Raw genomic sequence first — 18,532 nt, 5'->3', positions numbered from 1 at the left:
CAGCAAAACCAGCATCAGCAACACACTTCCAGAACTGCTGAAGAATGTGTTTCTCCCTGGGCTTAAGTGGAAGAGTGTCTTCAGAGGAAAGAATAAATACAGAGGCCCAGGACAGTATGCAGCAGAACTTTAATTAATTAAAAGAAGAAAAATGTTTTCTGCGATTGGAGGTCCCAGGGAAAGAAGCAGCACAGACATGCTGTATAGTCAGCTATTCACCTGCCCACTCCTCAAAAGGAGAAGGGCCAGTAGCTTGTTCCTAGCCCAGGCTAGACCTATCCTCTTCCTATTGCAAGGAGTGATATGTATCATTAAACCCATGGAACACAAGATCCCAAAGTTTTGTGCCCAGTCCACTACCAACTTCCGGGTCCATAGGGGAATTTTATTGTGAGCAATCACCAACAAATTTAGCAGGGGAGGTACCTCCTGCCACAGTTGAGGCTGCTGAATCTGGAGATGACAAAGCCAGAGAGACCAAAGCCTCCAGAGGAGATGAGCACACCCTCAGAGCTGAGGATGCTGCCAACGGCAGTGGAAGTGGAGGATCCCATGGCGGTGTTCTGCGGGAAGGAGCTGAGGATGGGTCCGGGCAGGGTCACCACCACGGGAGAGGGCTGGATGAAGACGCTGGAGTCCTGGCACTGCCTGACACAGGGCTCGTTGCAGCTGTTGGCCAGCAGGGTCGGGCGCAGGGCCGGCATTGCAGGCATGGTAGGCACTGGTCATAGCAGGACATGTTTTGTGTCCGGAGGGGCACCTGTTGGCAGGGAGGGTTGGGAGGAGCACAGAAGTGAGAGGAGCAGCCTGCCATCCCAGCATGAGAGAGCCAAGGCACAGTGCTGACTGAGGGTATGGCGGCTAAGGAAGCCCATGGTCTTCTCCTTCCCTTTGGCCCCACTGACCCTGCCAAGAACAGCCAGGCCCAGGCAGGTTGCTGCCTATCCCATTGCACAGGAAAGACCTCATGCAAGACCCAGCATCACTCAGTGCCACACAACAGCTGCCCCTTTCCCTCTAACAGGGCAAGCTGTCATTCCAAGACTACTCATAGGGTTTCATATGTGCAGAGAAATCCTAGAGGAGGAGGGGTTGGTGAAAGGACTTCAGAGTCACCTCGTTCCCACGGAAATTGAGGCAGGAGGAGTGGATGAAAGAATGAGGAGATGGACCCACTTTTATACCACTCCAGCACCGCCCCAGGTCTACAGTCATTCCACACTAGAAGTAATTTTCCAGAAGAATCATCTCAAATGCATATTATCCTTCCTAATGGCACAGCTTGGTTTTTTTGTTTCCGTCAACCTTGCCATTTCATTTCCTTATTTCTGGCCTTCCCAGTTTGGCCATGAAGGCTCCTTTCAAGTTTCAGAATGAGAGGTGCAAGGAATAGAAGATATTTCCCAAGTGCTGGAGGGGTTCTATGCTGCAGGCAGGGGACATTTGTCTGGGGAAATGTCATGACCTTATTTGTAACCACCTTTGCCATCTTTACCACTTGGCACTGCCCCAGTCCCAGAGTCACTCTACATTGGCATTATTTTTCCAGCAAACCTCAGCTCCAAATTATCCTTCCTAATGGCACGGTGTTATTGTGTTTGTTTGGTTTTTTTTGTTCTGATTTTCATCACTTCTGTCATTTCATTTCCTCATTTCTAACATGCCTATCTGGCCATGCCATTTTCTTTCAACTGCTGTTATAAGAGACCCAGGAAATACACATCACGATCCCACCAGTACGGGCACAAAAAAGGACCATCAGGTATTGGGATGGTTGCATTAAAGCAGGGAACAGAGCAGGGCTTAATGTGCTGCAGGGTAATAACTGGTAACTTCCTTTGCAGGAAGAAGCCAAGCTCCTCACAATGCTGCAAGTCTGTAGCAAGGAAAACTGCTCTAGGTAGACCAGGATCAGGTGTGGAAATGGTTAAACAAATTCAACTGATACAAGTCCATGGGACCTGATGGCATGAACGTGAGGTAGGTTAGCAATGTCAGTGCAAGGCTGCACTCAACCGCTTTTCAAAGTCATGTAGTCCAGAAAGCATATCCAGTCCTATCCATAGTCCACTTAATCTTCGACTACAAGGCCTCATCAGACTCTGTGCCCTGTGAAACAGTTCAAGAAGGAAATTATCTCCTAGAAGTGTGTGGGGAACAATTGAAAGACAGTCAAAGAAGCAACAACCCAGACTCATGCATGGGGCAGCATCCAAGGGAGTGGAAGGAGATGCCCAACATCCTTGCAAGGCTTCTCTCTATCTCCTTTACAAGTTTGTGGGAGAAAGGCAGATGTCTCAACCATCTTCAAAACAGCCAAAGGACTTCCCAGATAAGAACAAGCTGGTCAGCAACTCTTCATTTTTTCAGTGCTGTCTCCTGCAAGAATCTCATATCCAGCTGAGGACATGATAGTGTAAATGGCTGTATTACTGGATGAGTAGAACTACTTGTGGGTGGTGGCAGAATCCACTTCCATCAAGTTGGTAGAGGACTGCAACCAGGGACCAGCTGATGTACTCCAGGGCAATGGTGCCAGACAGGGAGACCTTGACAGGCTGGAGGAATGGACCCACAGGAACCTCATGGTCTTCTAGAAGGGCAAATGACAAGTCCTGCAACTAGGAAGGAACAATCTCTCGAAGCAGTACAGACTAGGGACTGAACTACGCCTCAATCCTAAAGTCACTGGACTTCCTCTGAGAAGGTCTACACCCAGGGCAGGATCAGACATCAGAGTAGAAGTTTATGGATACACTGGCCTCATCTTCCTGGCCAAAGAGATGGGGCTGTGTTTAAAAAGTTTCCTGAAGGAAAGAAGGAAAGAAATGGGTTGAAGAAAACATCTCCCCACTGCTTGAGACTCTTCTCTGTTTCCCAGGTGCTAAGTCTTCTCCCAGCATTAGAGTTTCTGCACATCTCCCCTCCCATGTTCCAAAGCCTTCCTTAAGCCCAGAGCAAAACTCAGCACCATTGGGGAAGCAAGGAAACTCTCCACCAATGAGCAAGGGCTGACAGAATCTCACACTGGCATGTAGCTGGAGATGTTCATGAAGACCCTTGCTCAGGAGGGCCCTTGGCACAAAAATATCTCCCAGACTCCATCAAGGAGGCAATGGATCCTTGCTCCATGAACAATGCACTTCTGTGCCCTGCAGAAATGGAAGGAGTGGGGACACTCTCCAAGAGTGCAAGAGGATATCTTTAAAAGGCAAGAATCCTGAAGATACTCTCCCTACCCATGGCAAGTCACAGTCTAATTTTAGAGTTGACGTGAGCCACCCTTTTGACATTAAGCCATCAAACTAGAGTCTGCAGGCCTGAGCAACTCATAGACGGGAAACCTCCACCAGCCAGTACAACTCCATCTCTTCCTAGGGAAAACCAGTACTAAGAACCATGTTGTGCCCTGACACATGGCACCAGGTAGACCCAATGGCCATTCCCCTCCACCATGACGTTCTTGCCAGCACTCCAGCAGTTCAGGCAGCTCGTAGGATGGTCAGAATGTTTTCCACAAGTGGTAAGGCCTTTGGGTTTGCTGCTTGTCAATATAGCACTCTTTAACTGTATGGAAGGTTCAGACTCCACAAGACTTCCTGAGTAATGGCTTGAGAGTAGCTCTGAGGAAAAGGATTTGGGGGTCCCATTTGTTGAAAGATTCAACATGAGCCAGCATGTGTGCTTCCAGCCCAGAAAGCCAACTGTATTCTGGGTTGCATCAAGAGAAGCATGACCAGGAGGTCGAGGGAGGTAATTCTGCCACTCTACTATGCTCTTGTGAGACTCCACCTGGAGTACTGCATCGTACTGGGGTCCCGAACAGAAGAAGGACATGGAGTTGTTGGAGCAGGTCCAGAGGAGGGCCATGAAGATGATCAGAGCACCTCCTCTACGAGGACAGGCTGAGAGTTGGAGCTTTTCAGCCTGGAGAAGAGAATGTTCTGGGGGAACCTTATAGCAACCTTCCAGTACCTGAAGTGTGCCTACAGGAAATCTGGGGAGGGACTTTTTAGAAGGGCATGTAGTGACAGGACAAGGGGAAATGGTTTTAAACTGGAAGAGGGTAGATTTAGACTAGATATTAGGAAAAAATTATTTACTGTGAGGGTGGTGAGACACTAGAACAGGTTGCCCAGAGAGGCTGTGGATGCCCCCTCCCTGGAGGCATTCAAGGCCAGGCTGGATGGGGTTGTGAGCAACCTGGTCTAGAGGGAGGTGTCCCTGCCTAGATGACCTTAAACGTCCCTTCCAACCAAAACCTTTATATGATTCTATGATTAATCACTGGATTCGGGATGGCAACATTATCCTTTCAAAAAACAGCTCACAATATGGATTGCCAGATGAATTCAAGACTGCTACAAGATGGGATGAGGTCAGACAAACAGTCAAATGTTTCCCTAGACAGGGAAGCCTTGGGTGAACACATATGAACACAGCAACACACCTGCCTATGCAGGCAATGAGCAGTGACTGGTGGAGCAGGCTGGAAGGCAGTCAGAGCAATAGAAGAACGTGTCTTCTTCACAGGAGCTTATTAGCATATAGGCAGGAACTACAGTAGCAGAAAGGCTATGCATACCATCCTTCAAAGGAAGTTGCAAAGGCAGGGCTCACATTTCCCAGATACATGTTCCCTTCCTGCAGGGGATTTTCCAGCACTTAGGACACATGCTCTGCCCATACTAACCTCTTCCTACACATTTAATTTGTGCATCTCTCATCTTAGAACATGAAAGGAGCCTCTGAGTCTCAATGAGCAGATCAGAAATAAAGAAATAAAATGGCAGAGATGATCCAAAAGCAGAGCACAACCTGTGTCATTATGAAGGATAATTTCATAGAATCATAGAATGGCCTGGGTTGAAAAGGACCTCAAAGATCGTCTAGTTTCAACCTCCCTGCTGAGTACAGGGTTGCCAACCACTAGACCAGGCTGCCCAGAGCCACATCCAGCCTGAATGCCTCTGGGGATGGGGCATCCACAACCTCCTTGGGCAACCTGTTCCCGTGCATCACCACCCTCTGACTGAAAAAATTCCTCCTAGTCTAACCTAAATCTCCCCTGTCTGAGTTTAAAACCATTCCGCCTTGTCCTATCACTATCAACCCGTGCAAACAATCGTTCCCCCTCCTGTTTATATGCTCCCTTCAAGTACTGGAAGGCCACAATGAGGTCTCCCTGGAGCCTTCTCTTCTCCAAACTAAACAAGCCCAGTTCCCTCAACGTTTCTTCATAGGAGAGGTGCTCCAGCCCTCTGATCATTTTGGTGGCCCTCCTCTGAACTCATTCCAAGAGCTCTGCATCTTTCTTGCACTAGGGGGCCCCAGGCCTGGATGCAGTACTCCAGATGGGGCCTCACAAGAGCCGAGTAGAGGGGGACAATCCCCTCCCTCTCCTTGCTGGCCACTCCTCTTTTAATGCAGGCCATAACATAGTTGGCCTTCCAGGCTGCCAGCACACAGGGATGATTGGGATCAAAGGGAAGGAGAACCCATGTGGATATAACTACAAAGTCACCAGCTTCCCAGCTAGTAAGTGCCTTGGATCTCTCACCGTGGGATGGCATGCTGCACCTCACAAAGCCCCATGCTACTCCCAACCCTCTCTCCCAGCAAGTGCCCCTCCAGACAAAAGACATGTCCTACTACTACCAGTGCCTGCCACGCCTGCCATGCAAGCCCTGGGGCCCAAACACACTGGCCAACAGCTGCAACAAGCCCTAGGTCAGGCAGTGCCAAGACTACAGCTTCTTCATCCAGCCCCCTCCCACAGTTAATGTTCTAGAAAGACATTTCCATGTTTATTAGGCATCATTCCCCCCCCAGGAGGGGGTCACAAAGATGACTGAGGTCCTGCAGCACCTCCCATATGAGGAAGCACTGAGATACCTGGGTCTGTTCTGCCTGGAGGAGACAGAGAGGGGATCTTATAACCTTTTCTAGCTATCTAAAGTCCAGGAGTCTAGTCAGTGGTGCCAAGACTCTTTTCAGTGGTGTGCAGCAACAGAACAAGGGGCAACGGGAAGAAACTGGAACACAGGAAGTTCAATACAAACATGTGAAAGAACATCTTTACTTTGAGGATGACAGAGCTCTGGAACAGGGCCAGCCTTTAATGCTTTGTCCCATTGGAGCCTCACACTGCCAATTGTGATGGATTCACAATGATAGCCAACAAACCTCAACTACACTGCTCTCTCATTCACTCTCTCTCGAAAGGAACAGAGGAGAAAGAAAATTTAATGGAAAGAAACGGTCCACAAGTTGAGATAAGATTATGATAATTAAGGGAAAGTTAAACAGGAAAACAAGCAGAGGCTGCATGGTAGTGTAGAGGGAGAAAAGAAGCATTCTCTACTTCCCATCAGCAGGTGATATTCAAACATGTTTTGGGATGCAGGGAGTCCCTAGGCATAGAAGTTGTTTGGGAGGACAGATGTTTTCATAATGAAGCACTCCCCTCATCCTTCCCTTTCTCCACTCTTATTACTGGTACAGTGTCACATGGTATGGAATATCCCCTGTGTGAGAAACACTCTCAGCCAGTAAGTTTGACTCCAGAAAGGATCTTAGTGAAGCAGCATATTTTCTTTGCAATTGCAATGACGGACATGCACTGTCTTGAGGCAAGAGAAAAAAACACACGCCATATCTGCAAAATACACCCCGTTACACATCTTCTTCCCGACATATGTTATCATCTCTCCTAGTTACTCATTGGTTGAGCATCCCGGCCTCACAATCTTCTTGACGCAGTTACTAAGGAATATTTCCATATTAGGTCTGTTACCAACCTGTTGTTTTTAAGTATATTTTGTATTTCTCCATAGAGATAGGAGGGCAATAATTCATCAGGTTACTGCATTCGTTCTAGAGATTAAGGTTATATAATATTTGTTCTGCCCTGTGCAGGAGATTAAGATTATTGTGTTCATTCTTTCCTGTGCTAGGCCTGCCCTACAGATTTGCCTTATCTTAGGTTACTCAGAATAGTCCAGTTTCTGCTTTTAAGCACAATATTTGCCCTATCTTCTGCTAGTCTCTGCCTAAACAACTTTTAGTAAAAAGTATCCTAAGCAGCCATTTTATAAGAAGGTTGTAAGTATAGTAAAGACCTATACTTTGCTATCAGAAGCTTCTAGTGCAAAACCACAATCTAACTCTCACACTTGGGTCTCTTGAGGTCATCTGTCCCAGTGATGCCTCCTCCCCACAACTTGCCCTCCCCCAGCGTACAGGCTTTTGTTGGAGAGAGGTTGGAGAAAGCCTCGGTGCTGTGCCTGCACTGCTCAGCCAGAGACAAAACAATGGTATGATATCAATCACAGAATCACAGAGTTGGAGGGGTTGGAAGGGACCACTGGAGATCATCTAGTCCAAGTCCCCTGCTAAAGAAGGTTCCCTAAAGTAGGTTGCAGAGGAAAGAATCCAAGAGAGTTTTGAATATCTCCAGAAAAGGAGACTTGACTGCCTCTCTGGGCAGCCTGTTCCAGTGCTCTGTCAGTCAACGCTGCTCTAGCTTCATCCAGGCTTCCTTCCAGAGGCTCCAGATGAGGCCCTTCTCCCCAGTTGTGCTAGAAATCTCATGTTGCAGAGCTGGTGCTGCACAGACAGGCCCAAGAGCAACTGCACAAAAGCTACTTCCTGTTTACTCTGTTCAAAGACTTCTTGTTGCTCAGGTCCCAGCTCAAAGAACATCCTCTTTTGAGTCACTCGATATAGAGGGCTTTCAATCTGACTATGGGCTGGAAGGTGCATTCTCCAGAACCCCACAGGAAACATCATAGGAAAGCTTGCCTTTCTTTCCTACCAGCTGATGTGGGCATAGTTGTTACCCTCTTGCTCACATCCATAGCGATGTGGAAAATGCATCCTCAAGTTTTATTCTGAAGAAATGGACCTCTTCTTTGGAACCTCTGACTTCCCTTTGCTTTACATCAGAACTGACCTTTAGAAGAATTTGAACTATTTTCTTACCTTTCCCAAAAACTTCCTCCACAGTGTTACCCTAGACAAAGATGTCTCTGAAAAGTTGTTGAAAAGTGCTGCTCCAAGTAAAGACTCCTGAGATATCTACATAAGCCAAAATGTTTAGAAACGAGAGGGTAAAGTGATTCCTCCCCAAGCATGCATAACAGAATGTATTAACAACTGTTCAAAAGAATTGTAAGAACCCTTTCCCAGAACCAACACTTCAAAACATCTCTCCCCCACCCTCCACTGGAGAACTTTTACAAGGGAAAGGATGAAACAGAGGTGCAGATTAGAATGCAGTAAAACTTTAATGAGTGAAAATTTGGAAACAAGGTCATTGCAAGGGGAGGCCCTGCTGCCAGAACCACCTCGGCCAGATGACAGTCTGCACTGCATGGCCATGACAGTCATGCCACCAGCTGTCCATCTACCCTTTCCACAGATGGCATATGGCCAGTTGGTCCACCATAGGCTGACCTGGTGGGACTCACAGTCCAGGGGAGCAGATGGCAAGGAGCAAGGACACGGGAAAAAAAAAATGGTGGAAGAGAGGAAAAGAAGTCATGGACCTTGTTTTCTGAGAGATGAGGTTGGCCCCAGTGCTCTCCCACATGTCTAATTTAAATTTTGTGGACTCTGGAGGTCTTTCTCCAGGGCCATGGCCAGTAGCTTTAGCAGGGGTAGCACCGCCTGCCACCGAAGCGGCTGCCGAAGCCGGAGAGGCCAAAGCCTCCAGAGGAGATGGGCACACCCTCAGAGCTGAGGATGCTGCCAACGGCAGCGGAGGTGGAGGATCCCACGGCGGTGTTCTGCGGGAAGGAGCTGAGGATGGGTCCGGGCAGGGTCACCACCACGGGAGAGGGCTGGATGAAGACGTTGGAGTCCTGGCACTGCCTGACACAGGGCTCGTTGCAGCTGTTGGCCAGCGGGGTCGGGCCGCAGGGCTGGCATGGCAGGCGTGGCAGGCACTGGTCGTAGCAGGACATGTCTTGTGTCTGGAGGGGCACCTGTTGGGAGAGAGTGTCGGGAGGAGCTCAGAAGTGAGTGAGAAGCACCCTGCCATCCCTACACGAGAAAGCCAAAGCACAGTGCTGACTAGAGATACGCTGGATGTGTCAGGAAGCCCATGGTCCTCTCCTTCTCTTTGACCCCAGTGGTCCTGCCAAGAGTGGCCAGGCACAGCCAGGTCCTTGCCTTGCCCATAGCTAAGGAGACACCTCAGGTAAGGTCCAGCATCATGCCACGCTGGCTGCCCCCTTCCCTCTCTCAGGGCTACCTGCTTCCCCAAGATCCAACATAGGTAAAGGCACTTATATGTGTATACAAATCCCAAAGAAGGATAGGGTGGTGAAAGGGCTTCAGACTCACCTCGCTCCCACGGAGATGAAGGCAAGAGGAGTGGATGAGTGAGAGAGAGGAGATGGGCCCTCTTTTATACTGCTTGTGCACTGCCCCAGGCCCACGATCACTGTACATGGGCAGTAATTTTTCCATGAGACTCACCTCAAATGCAAATTATCCTTTCTAATGGCGCAGGTTGAGGTTTTGGTTTCCGTCAAGCCTGTCATTTCATTTCCTTGTTTCTGACCTTCCCAGCTTGTCCATGGAGGCACCTTTCATGTTCCAGGATGAAAGGCACAAGGAGTTCACTTGCAGAAACACGTCAATACACGTAGAAGACATATTCTGAGCTGCAGGCATGACATATGTGTCTTGAGAAATAGCATGACCTTATTTGTAACCACCTTAGCAGGTGGTTACAGGCAGGCATATACTCCTGTCAATGTGGCCCACTCCGGCATATCCTGGGCCTTCTTTGCCTTGGGACTCATTCTGTCCTTCTCCCTCAATGTCTGTCTCTCAGCCTTCTCCATGAGCCTCCATTCATTCCCTGCAAAGCCAGGTGGAATTTTCCACTGCTTGCAAATGTCTTCACCCACAGCCTATTGTTCTGGAAAGACATTTCCATGTTTATTTGGTGCTGTCCACTCTTATAACAATCTCTGGGAACATTAACCACCTCACATCATCTGTTGTTTTGTGGAAGGAGAACACCGCCTTCCTGAGCCCTGTTATTGCCTAAAAAGCCCCACAGAATATGGTCCCTCTTCTTGAGTCAGTGGCTGTGCTGGTTTTCTTTACAGTGCCATGCTTCTCCTCCTCTCAGGGATAGAACTAACTGGTGCAAGTGATGCTCAGGCCTGCAGACACCACACACAGCTAGGTAGGCCTCATGCCAAAAGGGTGGCTCGTAGCCAACCCAAAATTAGATTGTAAATTGCCATGCATAGGGAGAATCTCTTCAGGAAGCTTGCCATGGAATCAAGATGTTATCTAGTACTTTTGCACCACAACACAGTTCCCTCTATGTCAGCAGGGCAGAGAAGTGTTTTGTTCATGCAGCAAGGATGCATTGCCTCTTTGATTGAGTCTGGGAGGAATCTGTGAACCTAGAGCCTTCTTGATCGCTTCCATTCTACGACCATCCCCAGCCACCTGACTGTTCTGGGACCCACCAGCCCTGGCTCATTACTGGGGAGCTTATTTGCCTCTCCAACTGAGCTCTTTTTTTCTCCAGGCTGAGGAAGGCTCATTCAGACCATCCTTCAACAGCTTCACTATGACCACCTCTTTGAGAACACTGTCAAATGTCTTTCTGAACTCCAGCAAGAATGTATACAGTCCTCTTCCCACATCCTTGAGGCTTGTAATTTCATTGTAATGAATCAGCTTGATCAAGCCATGACTTCTCCATAGTGAATCCATGCTCACTATCATGCTGTAGATATTTTCATCCTTCATGAGCATGGAAATGGTTTCCAGGATCCAGGTTATGCCAGGACGCACTGTTCCATCTCCTACCAAGAGACAGAGCTGAAGCCTCTGGTCCTGTAGCTCCCTGCTTCCTCCTTCTTGGTCTTCTTAAATAGGAGTGACGTGCACTTTCTCCAGTTTTGGGGCACTTCTCCCAGTCACCAACTTATGTTTATCAAGAGTGGCCAGCTCCCTCAGCACTCATGGGTGCATCTCATCATGGGATAGATATAAATGATGTGTTAAAAATAACCAGTTTACTCAAGGCTTCCCTGACCCAAAGGTACATGTCGTTAGCTCCAGCTTTTCAGCTTGCCCTCTGGAGCCATGGGACTCCTGAAAGCCACTTGCTGTTGCCCTTGATGTCCTTTGCAAGACTGAATTCTATCAGGGCTTTATATTTCCTCACTTGATTCCTGGCTGCACAGACACTCTGGCCATAATCCTCTCAGGTTACCCATCCATACCTCCATCCTCCAGTGGCTTCGTATTTTTGTATTTGAGTTTGGCCAACAGTGTTTTCTTCTTCCAGTCCTGTTAATTTTGGTGCTGTTGTACTGGCGTAATCCTTAGGTCTCTCATGCTGGCACTTAAAGGGGTCAGTGTGGAAAAATAGGCATTTTAGAAATGAGGAATTGAAATGGATGAGCTGAGGGAAACAAAACCACAACCTGCACCACTGGGAAGCAAAATTTGCATCTGAGGTGAGTCTCTAGGAAAATTACTGCTTGCATGGAGTGACTGTTGGCCTGGGGCAGTGCCCAAGCAGTATAAAAGCAGGCCCATCTTCTCTCTCTCCCAACCACTCCTCTTGTCTCCATCACCCCAGGAACAAGGTGAGTCTGAAGCCCTTTCATCAATCCATCCTCCTCCAGTATTTCTCTGCACATACAAGTGCCTTCATCCTTTCTGGCTCTCGGGAAGGCAACTAGTCTTGGGAGAGGGAAGAGGGCGGCAGGTGTGAAATGGAGAGATGCTAGGTCTTGCCTGAGGCATCTCCTGAGCTATAGTCTGGGCAGCAGCCTGACTGTGCCTGTTCACTCTTGGCAAGGCCAAATGTAAGGAGAAGATCACGGGATTCATGACACAGCCTCTTTATTTCTAGTCAGCACTGTGCCTAGGATCTCCGTGCTGGGAAGGCAGGGTGCTTCTCACTATCCCCTTTCTTTGCAAGGCCCTTTCTCCCAACAGGTGCCCTTCCAGACACAAGACATGTCCTGCTACGACCAGTGCCTGCCACGCCTGCCATGCCAGCCCTGTGGCCCAACCCCGCTGGCCAACAGCTGCAATGAGTCCTGTGTCAGGCAGTGCCAGGACTCCAACGTCTTCATCCAGCCCTCTCCCGTGGTGGTGACCCTGCCCGGACCCATCCTCAGCTCCTTCCCGCAGAACACCGCCGTGGGATCCTCCACCTCCGCTGCCGTTGGCAGCATCCTCAGCTCTGAGGGTGTGCCCATCTCCTCTGGAGGCTTTGGCCTTTCTGGCTTCGGCAGCCGCTACTGTGGCAGGCGGTGCTACCCCTGCTAAAGCTACTGGCCATGGTCCTGGAGAAAGACCTCCCGGGACCCAAAATTGGTAGCGGATCTGAGATGGAGCACTGGGATGTTGTTTTCGGAGGGGCCATGCAATGCCAACACCTCTTGCAAAAAGATGGGGCCAGCATGGACTCTCAGAATGCACTGCCCATGTCTGCCCTTCCCCTCTTCCACTCTCTCCTTTTCCTCCTGACTTCCTGTTTGTCATCTCTGCTCCTCTGGTCTGTCAAACCCCAACAACCAGCCGAGGGAGAAGCTGGTGGCACTTCTCCCCCTGTGGAAAGAGCAGATGGACAGCTAGGGGGATGTCCACCATGGCCACACAGTGCAGATTCTGTCCCTGCTGATTCCTGCATGATGTCGTCCCCTTGGAGCAACTTTGTTTCCCTCCTTTGACTCAATAAAACTGTGGTGCATCTCAGTCTGTGCCTCTGCATCATTCTTCCCTGCAAACACCCCATGTGCCAGCAGGATGTCTGCTGTTCTGTGGACTTCAGCAAGCATGTGCAACACATGGGGACCCATCACCTTTTCCCAGTCAGGGGTAGCCTGGAACATTATGCAGCTATCTTCTTTGGCAGAGCACTGTCACTCTCACATGTGGGTGTTGTCCACCAGTCCTGCAGTGTCTTTGACCTTCAGGCCCAGTTTTGCTTCTCACTATCCTCACTTGCCCTCTCAGCCTCAGTGCACATTCTGCAGGAGGTGGCCACTGTTGGCCCTGAGTGAGGAGCCTGAGCTGTAGGACGACCAGGGAGGGTGTCACAGATTGAGGGTCTTCTGTTGCACAGTAGGAATCTTGTCCCTTTTCCCTCCCCATCCCCTCAAGATGTCAGCAGAGAAGTGACAAAAAGGAGCTTAGTTTAGATAAAGAGGAACTAATTTACTAGAAATGGTAAAGGAATGTGAGATAATACAATATAAAAAGGATCAAGGATAATAAATCAAGCAAATGGGAGAGAGAGATGCCTTTTAACTGTGCAGTGCTTTGGCAGTATGGCTGGAAGAAAATTGTGGTTAAATTGCTTCCTTCCTTCCTAGGAGCCATACAGGAATCACCAGAACACTCTGGGAACTGTAGTCCTTGCCCAAAGCTGGGATAACCCAAACCGTTTTCCCTAGTGCATTCTTCATATGTACTACTGTCACGGAGTTATCCATGGATCTGTGTCCGTGACAGAGGGAGAGCAGGCCCACAGGCCTACCAGCCTGGAAAAGAAAGAAAGGAGAAAAAAAGAAGTATTGGCGGTTTACAGGCCGGCTTGGTCCTGTGACTAATGAGGCAGGGGACCCATGGACCCACGCTCTGGGGGAAAAAAAGAAAAAGGAGGAAGGCTAAGGAAATAGTGGAAGGGTCTAAAACAAAACAGCAGCAAAGATCTGAGGACGAACGTTAATTTACTAAATATGATATCAAAATTGAGGCCAACAAATCAAGCAGCAATAAGAGAGAGAGAGAGAGTCCAAAGCTGAGCCCTTACTCTGTAAGCTGCAGGGGGACTACGTGCTCCTCCGCAGCAAACGAAGAAAGGCACTCCAGGTCCACCAGGTGGCTTCACCAACCCCCTCCAGGCGCAAAGACCTCTGAGGAATGCAACTCCTCCCCTCCCCCTCCAAGAACCAAGCACCCAAAAACACCAGTCCACAGAACCAGAACATTAACTCTTTAACTGCGAGTGCTATACATGATGTTATGATGTGGAATACCAACAACAAAAAATCACAAAACCATGACAACTACACAGACTTTATCCCCTTCTACAGTACAGAAGAGACTGGATTGGGCAGGGCTGTCTTGATTTACAGATCCCCAAATATTGATCAACCCAGTGGCTTCTGCTAGATGTTTATCTCAATGCTTGAAGGTTCCAACACACATTGCTTTTAGCATAGTTTTTAACAATCCATTTTGTCTTTCAACTTTTCTGGAAGCTAGTGCATGACTGGGAATATGATCGTGGAATCACAGAATCATAGAATCATAGAATGGTTCTGGTTGGAAGGGACCTTTAAGATCATCTAGTTTTAGTCCTCCTGTTATAGGCAGGGACATCTCCATATTTATAGTCTTTCCATCACCTTTCACACCAGAGAGGTTTTATTCACTTGGACTGCTTAATTGCAGCATGTTTCACATTCATTAATAACTTGCACAATAGCGTCATCCATGGTTAAGTCCACCCCTTGATCTTGAGCCCATTTATATGTTGCATCTCTTCTTTGATGGCCTGAGGTGTCATGGGCCCACTGAGCTTCAAATAACTCACCATTGTGTTGCCAGTATAAATCTACCTGAGCCATATCAGTTCTAGTGGCCCTATCTACCTGCTGGTTGTTTTTGTGGTCTTCAGTGTCCCAGCTCCTGCGTACATGAGCATCTACATGATGTACCTTGATGGCCATATTCTCTACCTGGGTAGCAATGTTTTTTACAGTTCAGCAGCCCAAATGGGTTTGCCTCTGTGCTACCAGTTGTTTTGCTTTCACTGATGCAGAAATCTTGTGAGGAGTGGCTGAGGGAACTGGAATTGCTTAGTCTGGAGAAGAAGAGGCTCAGGGGAGACCTTACTGCTCTCTACAGCTACCTGAAAGGAGGTTGTGGTGACGTCAGGATTGGCCTCTTCTCCCACCTAACTAAAGACTGGACAACAGGGAATGGCCTCAAGTTCTGCCAGAGGAGATTCAGGTTGGACGTTAGGAAATATTTCTTCTCTGAAAGAGTGCTCAGGCACAGGAACAGGCTTCCCATGGAGGTGGTGGAGTCACCATCCCTGGAGTTTTTCAAGAAACATTTAGATGTTGTATGAAGGAACATGGTTTAGTGGGGAAATATTGGTAGGTGGATGGCTGGACTGGATGATCTTGGACTCTTTTCCAACTTCGGTGATTCTATGATTCTGTGATTCATTGTCCACTTCTCTTGTTTGGCAATATCTAGGTCCAGCTGAACAGCCTTCACCTCTGCAAATTGTCTCGATTCTCCTTCTCCTTCCGTGGCCTCTGTAACATGCCACATAGGGCTTCACACACAAGCCTTCCCACTCCGATAATTTCCCACAATAAGGTAGGATGCATCAGTGAGCAAGGCATATTTCTTTTCCTTCGCTGGTACTTCGATATACAGTGGGGCCTCTTTGGCATGTGTTACCTCCTCCCCTGGTGATGTTTCAAATTGTTTACCTTCAGGCCAGTCCATGATCAAATCTAAGATTCATGGATGATTGGGGTTTCCTATCTGGGCCAGCTGTGTAGGTCAGGCTTAGGGTTAGGGTTAGGGTTAGGTCCAGGCAGGGTCACCACCACGGGAGAGGGCTGGATGAAGACGTTGGAGTCCTGGCACTGCCTGACACAGGACTCATTGCAGCTGTTGGCCAGTGGGGTCGGGCCGCAGGGCTGGCATGGCAGGCGTGGCAGGCACTGGTCGTAGCAGGACATGTCTTGTGTCTGGAAGGGCACCTGTTGGGAGAGAGTGTCGTGCAAAGGAAGGGGAGAGTGAGGAGCAGCCTGCTATACCATCATGTAAGTGGCAGGGCAATGTGCTTGTTCTCCCATTTAGCACCCGTGTTCCTGCCAATAGTAGCCTGGTTGTTGCCTAGCCAATAATGCAGGAGACACCTCACGAAAGATCTAGCACCTCTGAACGCCATGCCCGCTGCCCCCTTCCCTCTAACTGGGCTAAATGCTTTCCCAAGGCCCTAAGTAGAACACACACACTTGCATGTGAAGAGAAATCCCAGAGGAGGAGGAATTTGTGAAATGTCTTCGCACTTACTTCGTTCCCAGGGAGATGGAGGCAAGAGCAGTGGATGACTGAGTGAGGAGTTGGGACCGCTTTTATACCACTCCAGCACTGCCCCAGGCCCACAGTCACTCCACACGGGCAGTAATTTTACATGAGACTCACCTCAAATGCAAATTACCCTTCCTAATGGCACAGGTTGGGCTTTTGGTTTCTGTCAACCCAGCCACTTCATTTCTTGTTTCTGACCTTCACAAATTGGCCGTGGAGGCACCTTTCATGTTCCAGGATGACAGGCACAAAGAGTTTCCTTGCAGAAACACGTCACTATGGGTAAAAGACGCGTCCCAAGTGCTGGATGGATTCTGTGCTGCAGGCACCGAATATGTAGCAAGGGAAATGTCATGACCTTATTTGTAACCACCTTATCAGCAAGGAAGGCATATCCTCCTGCCAATGCAGCCCCCTCCAAGACACCCAGAGCCTTCTTTGCCTGAGGACTCATTTGGTCCTTCTCCCTCCCTGCCTGTCTCTTGGCCTGAAATGGCAGGAGGGCAGTTCTGCTGCTTGCCAATGCCTTTGCATACAGCTTACTGTTCTGGGAGGAGGCTTGCATGCTTTTTTTGCATTGTCCATTTTCATGAGAGTCTCTGGGGTCATCAGCTAACCGACACCATCAGCTGTTTAGTGAAAGGAAAACCTTTCCTTTCTGAGATACATAACCACCCAAAAAGTCTCATGAATTCTTGTCTCTCCTCTAGAGTAGCTGGCTGTGCTGGATTTCTGAACAGCATCTTGCTCTTCCTCCTTTCAGGGATGGAACTACCTGGTGTGAGTGATGTTCAGGCCTGCAAACAGCACACACAGTTGGGGCAGCTTCACAGTGAAAGGGTGGCTCATGGCCAACCCAAAATTAGATTCAGAATTGCCATGTGTCAGGAGAGTCTCTTCAGGAATCTTGGCTTCCAAATGTATTATCTTGCACTTTTGGAGCATGTTCTAGATGCCTCCGTGTCAGCAGGGCAGAGGTGTGCTTTGTTCATGCAGAAAGGATGCATTGTCTCCTTGATGGAGTCGGGGAGATTTTAGTGTATCTATGGTGTTCTTGATCACGACCGTTCCATGTGTTCCCTTGTAGAAGTGCTTTTTGTTGCCCTCGATGTCCTCTCTGAGATTGAATTCTATCAGGCCTTCAGCTTTCCTTACTTGATCCCTGGCTGCATGGACATTGTGGCTGCATTCCTCTCAGGTTACCTGTTCTTGCTTCCATCCTCCAGAGGCTTCGTAATTTTGTGTTTGAGTTTGGCCAACATCTTTTCGTTCCTCCAAGCAGGCCTCTTCCTACTTTTACCTGATGACCTCTTTGTTGGAATGCCTCCCTCCTGAGTTAGGAGAAGGAGATCTCTAAGTACTAACTAGCTTTCTTAGGCTCTTCTACCCTCCATGGTCTTATCATTTGGAGCAGGAAGCTAGCAAGAAACATAAAAGGAATCGCCTGGATTGCTTATGCCCTGCCGAGTTGTCCTTCCAACAGATATGTGGCTTGCTGCACAATGGCCTGAGACCGTCAGATTAGAGTAAGAGGGAGGGAGTAGGCAGATCCATGTGGAATGACCTTAAGGAAGAGAAGACTTAGATGCTTGGTGAGGAGTGAAGTGCCGTGAGGAGATGGGGCACATCCTGCAAAAGGGAGCTGCCAACCATTCCTTGGGTCTCTCACATGAACACTGAAAGGAAGTCACCTTGACAAAATAAACATGTCAGAAATGAGGAAATGAAATGGCAGAGTAGAGGGAAACAAAACCACAATGTGTACCATTAGGAAGGATAATTTGCATTTGAGTTGAGTCTTGTGGAAAATTACAGCCTGCTTACACTGTCTGTGGGCCAGGGTTAGTGCTGGAGTAATATAAAAGTGGGCTCACTATCTTCTCTCTCATCCACTCTTCCTGCCTCCATCTCCCTGGGAACAAGGTGAATATGAAGCCGTTTCACCATCCCCTCTTCCTCCAGGATTTCTCTGGACATGCAAGAGCCTTCATCCTTTCTTGGGTCTTGCCATGGCAGCAAGAACTAGGAGAGGGAAGAGGGTAGCAGGTGTGAAATGGAGAGATGCTGGGTCTTGCATTAGCTGTGCTATGGGCTATGTAGGAACCTGTCTGTACCTGGCTGCTCTTGGCAGGGCCAGTGGGGTGACTGGGAAGGAGAAGACCAAGGGCTTCCTAACAGACACCCTATTTCCCCAACCAGGATTGTGCCTAGGCTCTCTCATGCTGGGATGGCACGCTGCTCCTCACTCTCCCCTTCCTTTGCACGACACTCTCTCCCAACAGGTGCCCTTCCAGACACAAGACATGTCCTGCTACGACCAGTGCCTGCCACGCCTGCCATGCCAGCCCTGCGGCCCAACCCCGCTGGCCAACAGCTGCAATGAGTCCTGTGTCAGGCAGTGCCAGGACTCCAA

The 18,532-nt window shown here is 48.9% G+C and overlaps 2 protein-coding genes and 1 pseudogene across 2 annotated transcripts; 1 reads left to right on the top strand and 2 right to left on the bottom strand.

The window, feature by feature from the left end:
* Nucleotides 1-410: 410 nt before the first annotated feature.
* On the bottom strand, nucleotides 411-739 carry LOC110391282 (annotated as a pseudogene).
* A 7,912-nt stretch (nucleotides 740-8,651) lies between these two features.
* Nucleotides 8,652-8,968, bottom strand: LOC110391276 (feather keratin 1-like). The gene has a single exon (XM_021383098.1). It carries the CDS (start codon nucleotides 8,964-8,966, stop codon nucleotides 8,652-8,654), a length of 315 nt encoding a protein of 104 aa, XP_021238773.1. The 5' UTR covers nucleotides 8,967-8,968.
* Nucleotides 8,969-12,006: 3,038 nt separating this feature from the next.
* On the top strand, nucleotides 12,007-12,321 carry LOC110391275 (feather keratin 3-like). The gene has a single exon (XM_021383097.1). The coding sequence runs from the start codon at nucleotides 12,007-12,009 to the stop codon at nucleotides 12,319-12,321; it is 315 nt and encodes a 104-aa protein (XP_021238772.1).
* The last annotated feature ends 6,211 nt before the right edge of the window (nucleotides 12,322-18,532 follow it).

Source organism: Numida meleagris, unplaced genomic scaffold, assembly GCF_002078875.1.
Source record: "Numida meleagris isolate 19003 breed g44 Domestic line unplaced genomic scaffold, NumMel1.0 unplaced_Scaffold338, whole genome shotgun sequence".
Lineage (NCBI taxonomy): Eukaryota > Metazoa > Chordata > Aves > Galliformes > Numididae > Numida > Numida meleagris.
This window is presented reverse-complemented; position numbering and strand designations above follow the sequence as displayed.

Bases quoted from the DNA above. Each gene is read 5' to 3' on its own strand.
- LOC110391276 (XM_021383098.1), bottom strand. From the start codon at position 8,966: ATGTCCTGCTACGACCAGTGCCTGCCACGCCTGCCATGCCAGCCCTGC.
- LOC110391275 (XM_021383097.1), top strand. From the start codon at position 12,007: ATGTCCTGCTACGACCAGTGCCTGCCACGCCTGCCATGCCAGCCCTGT.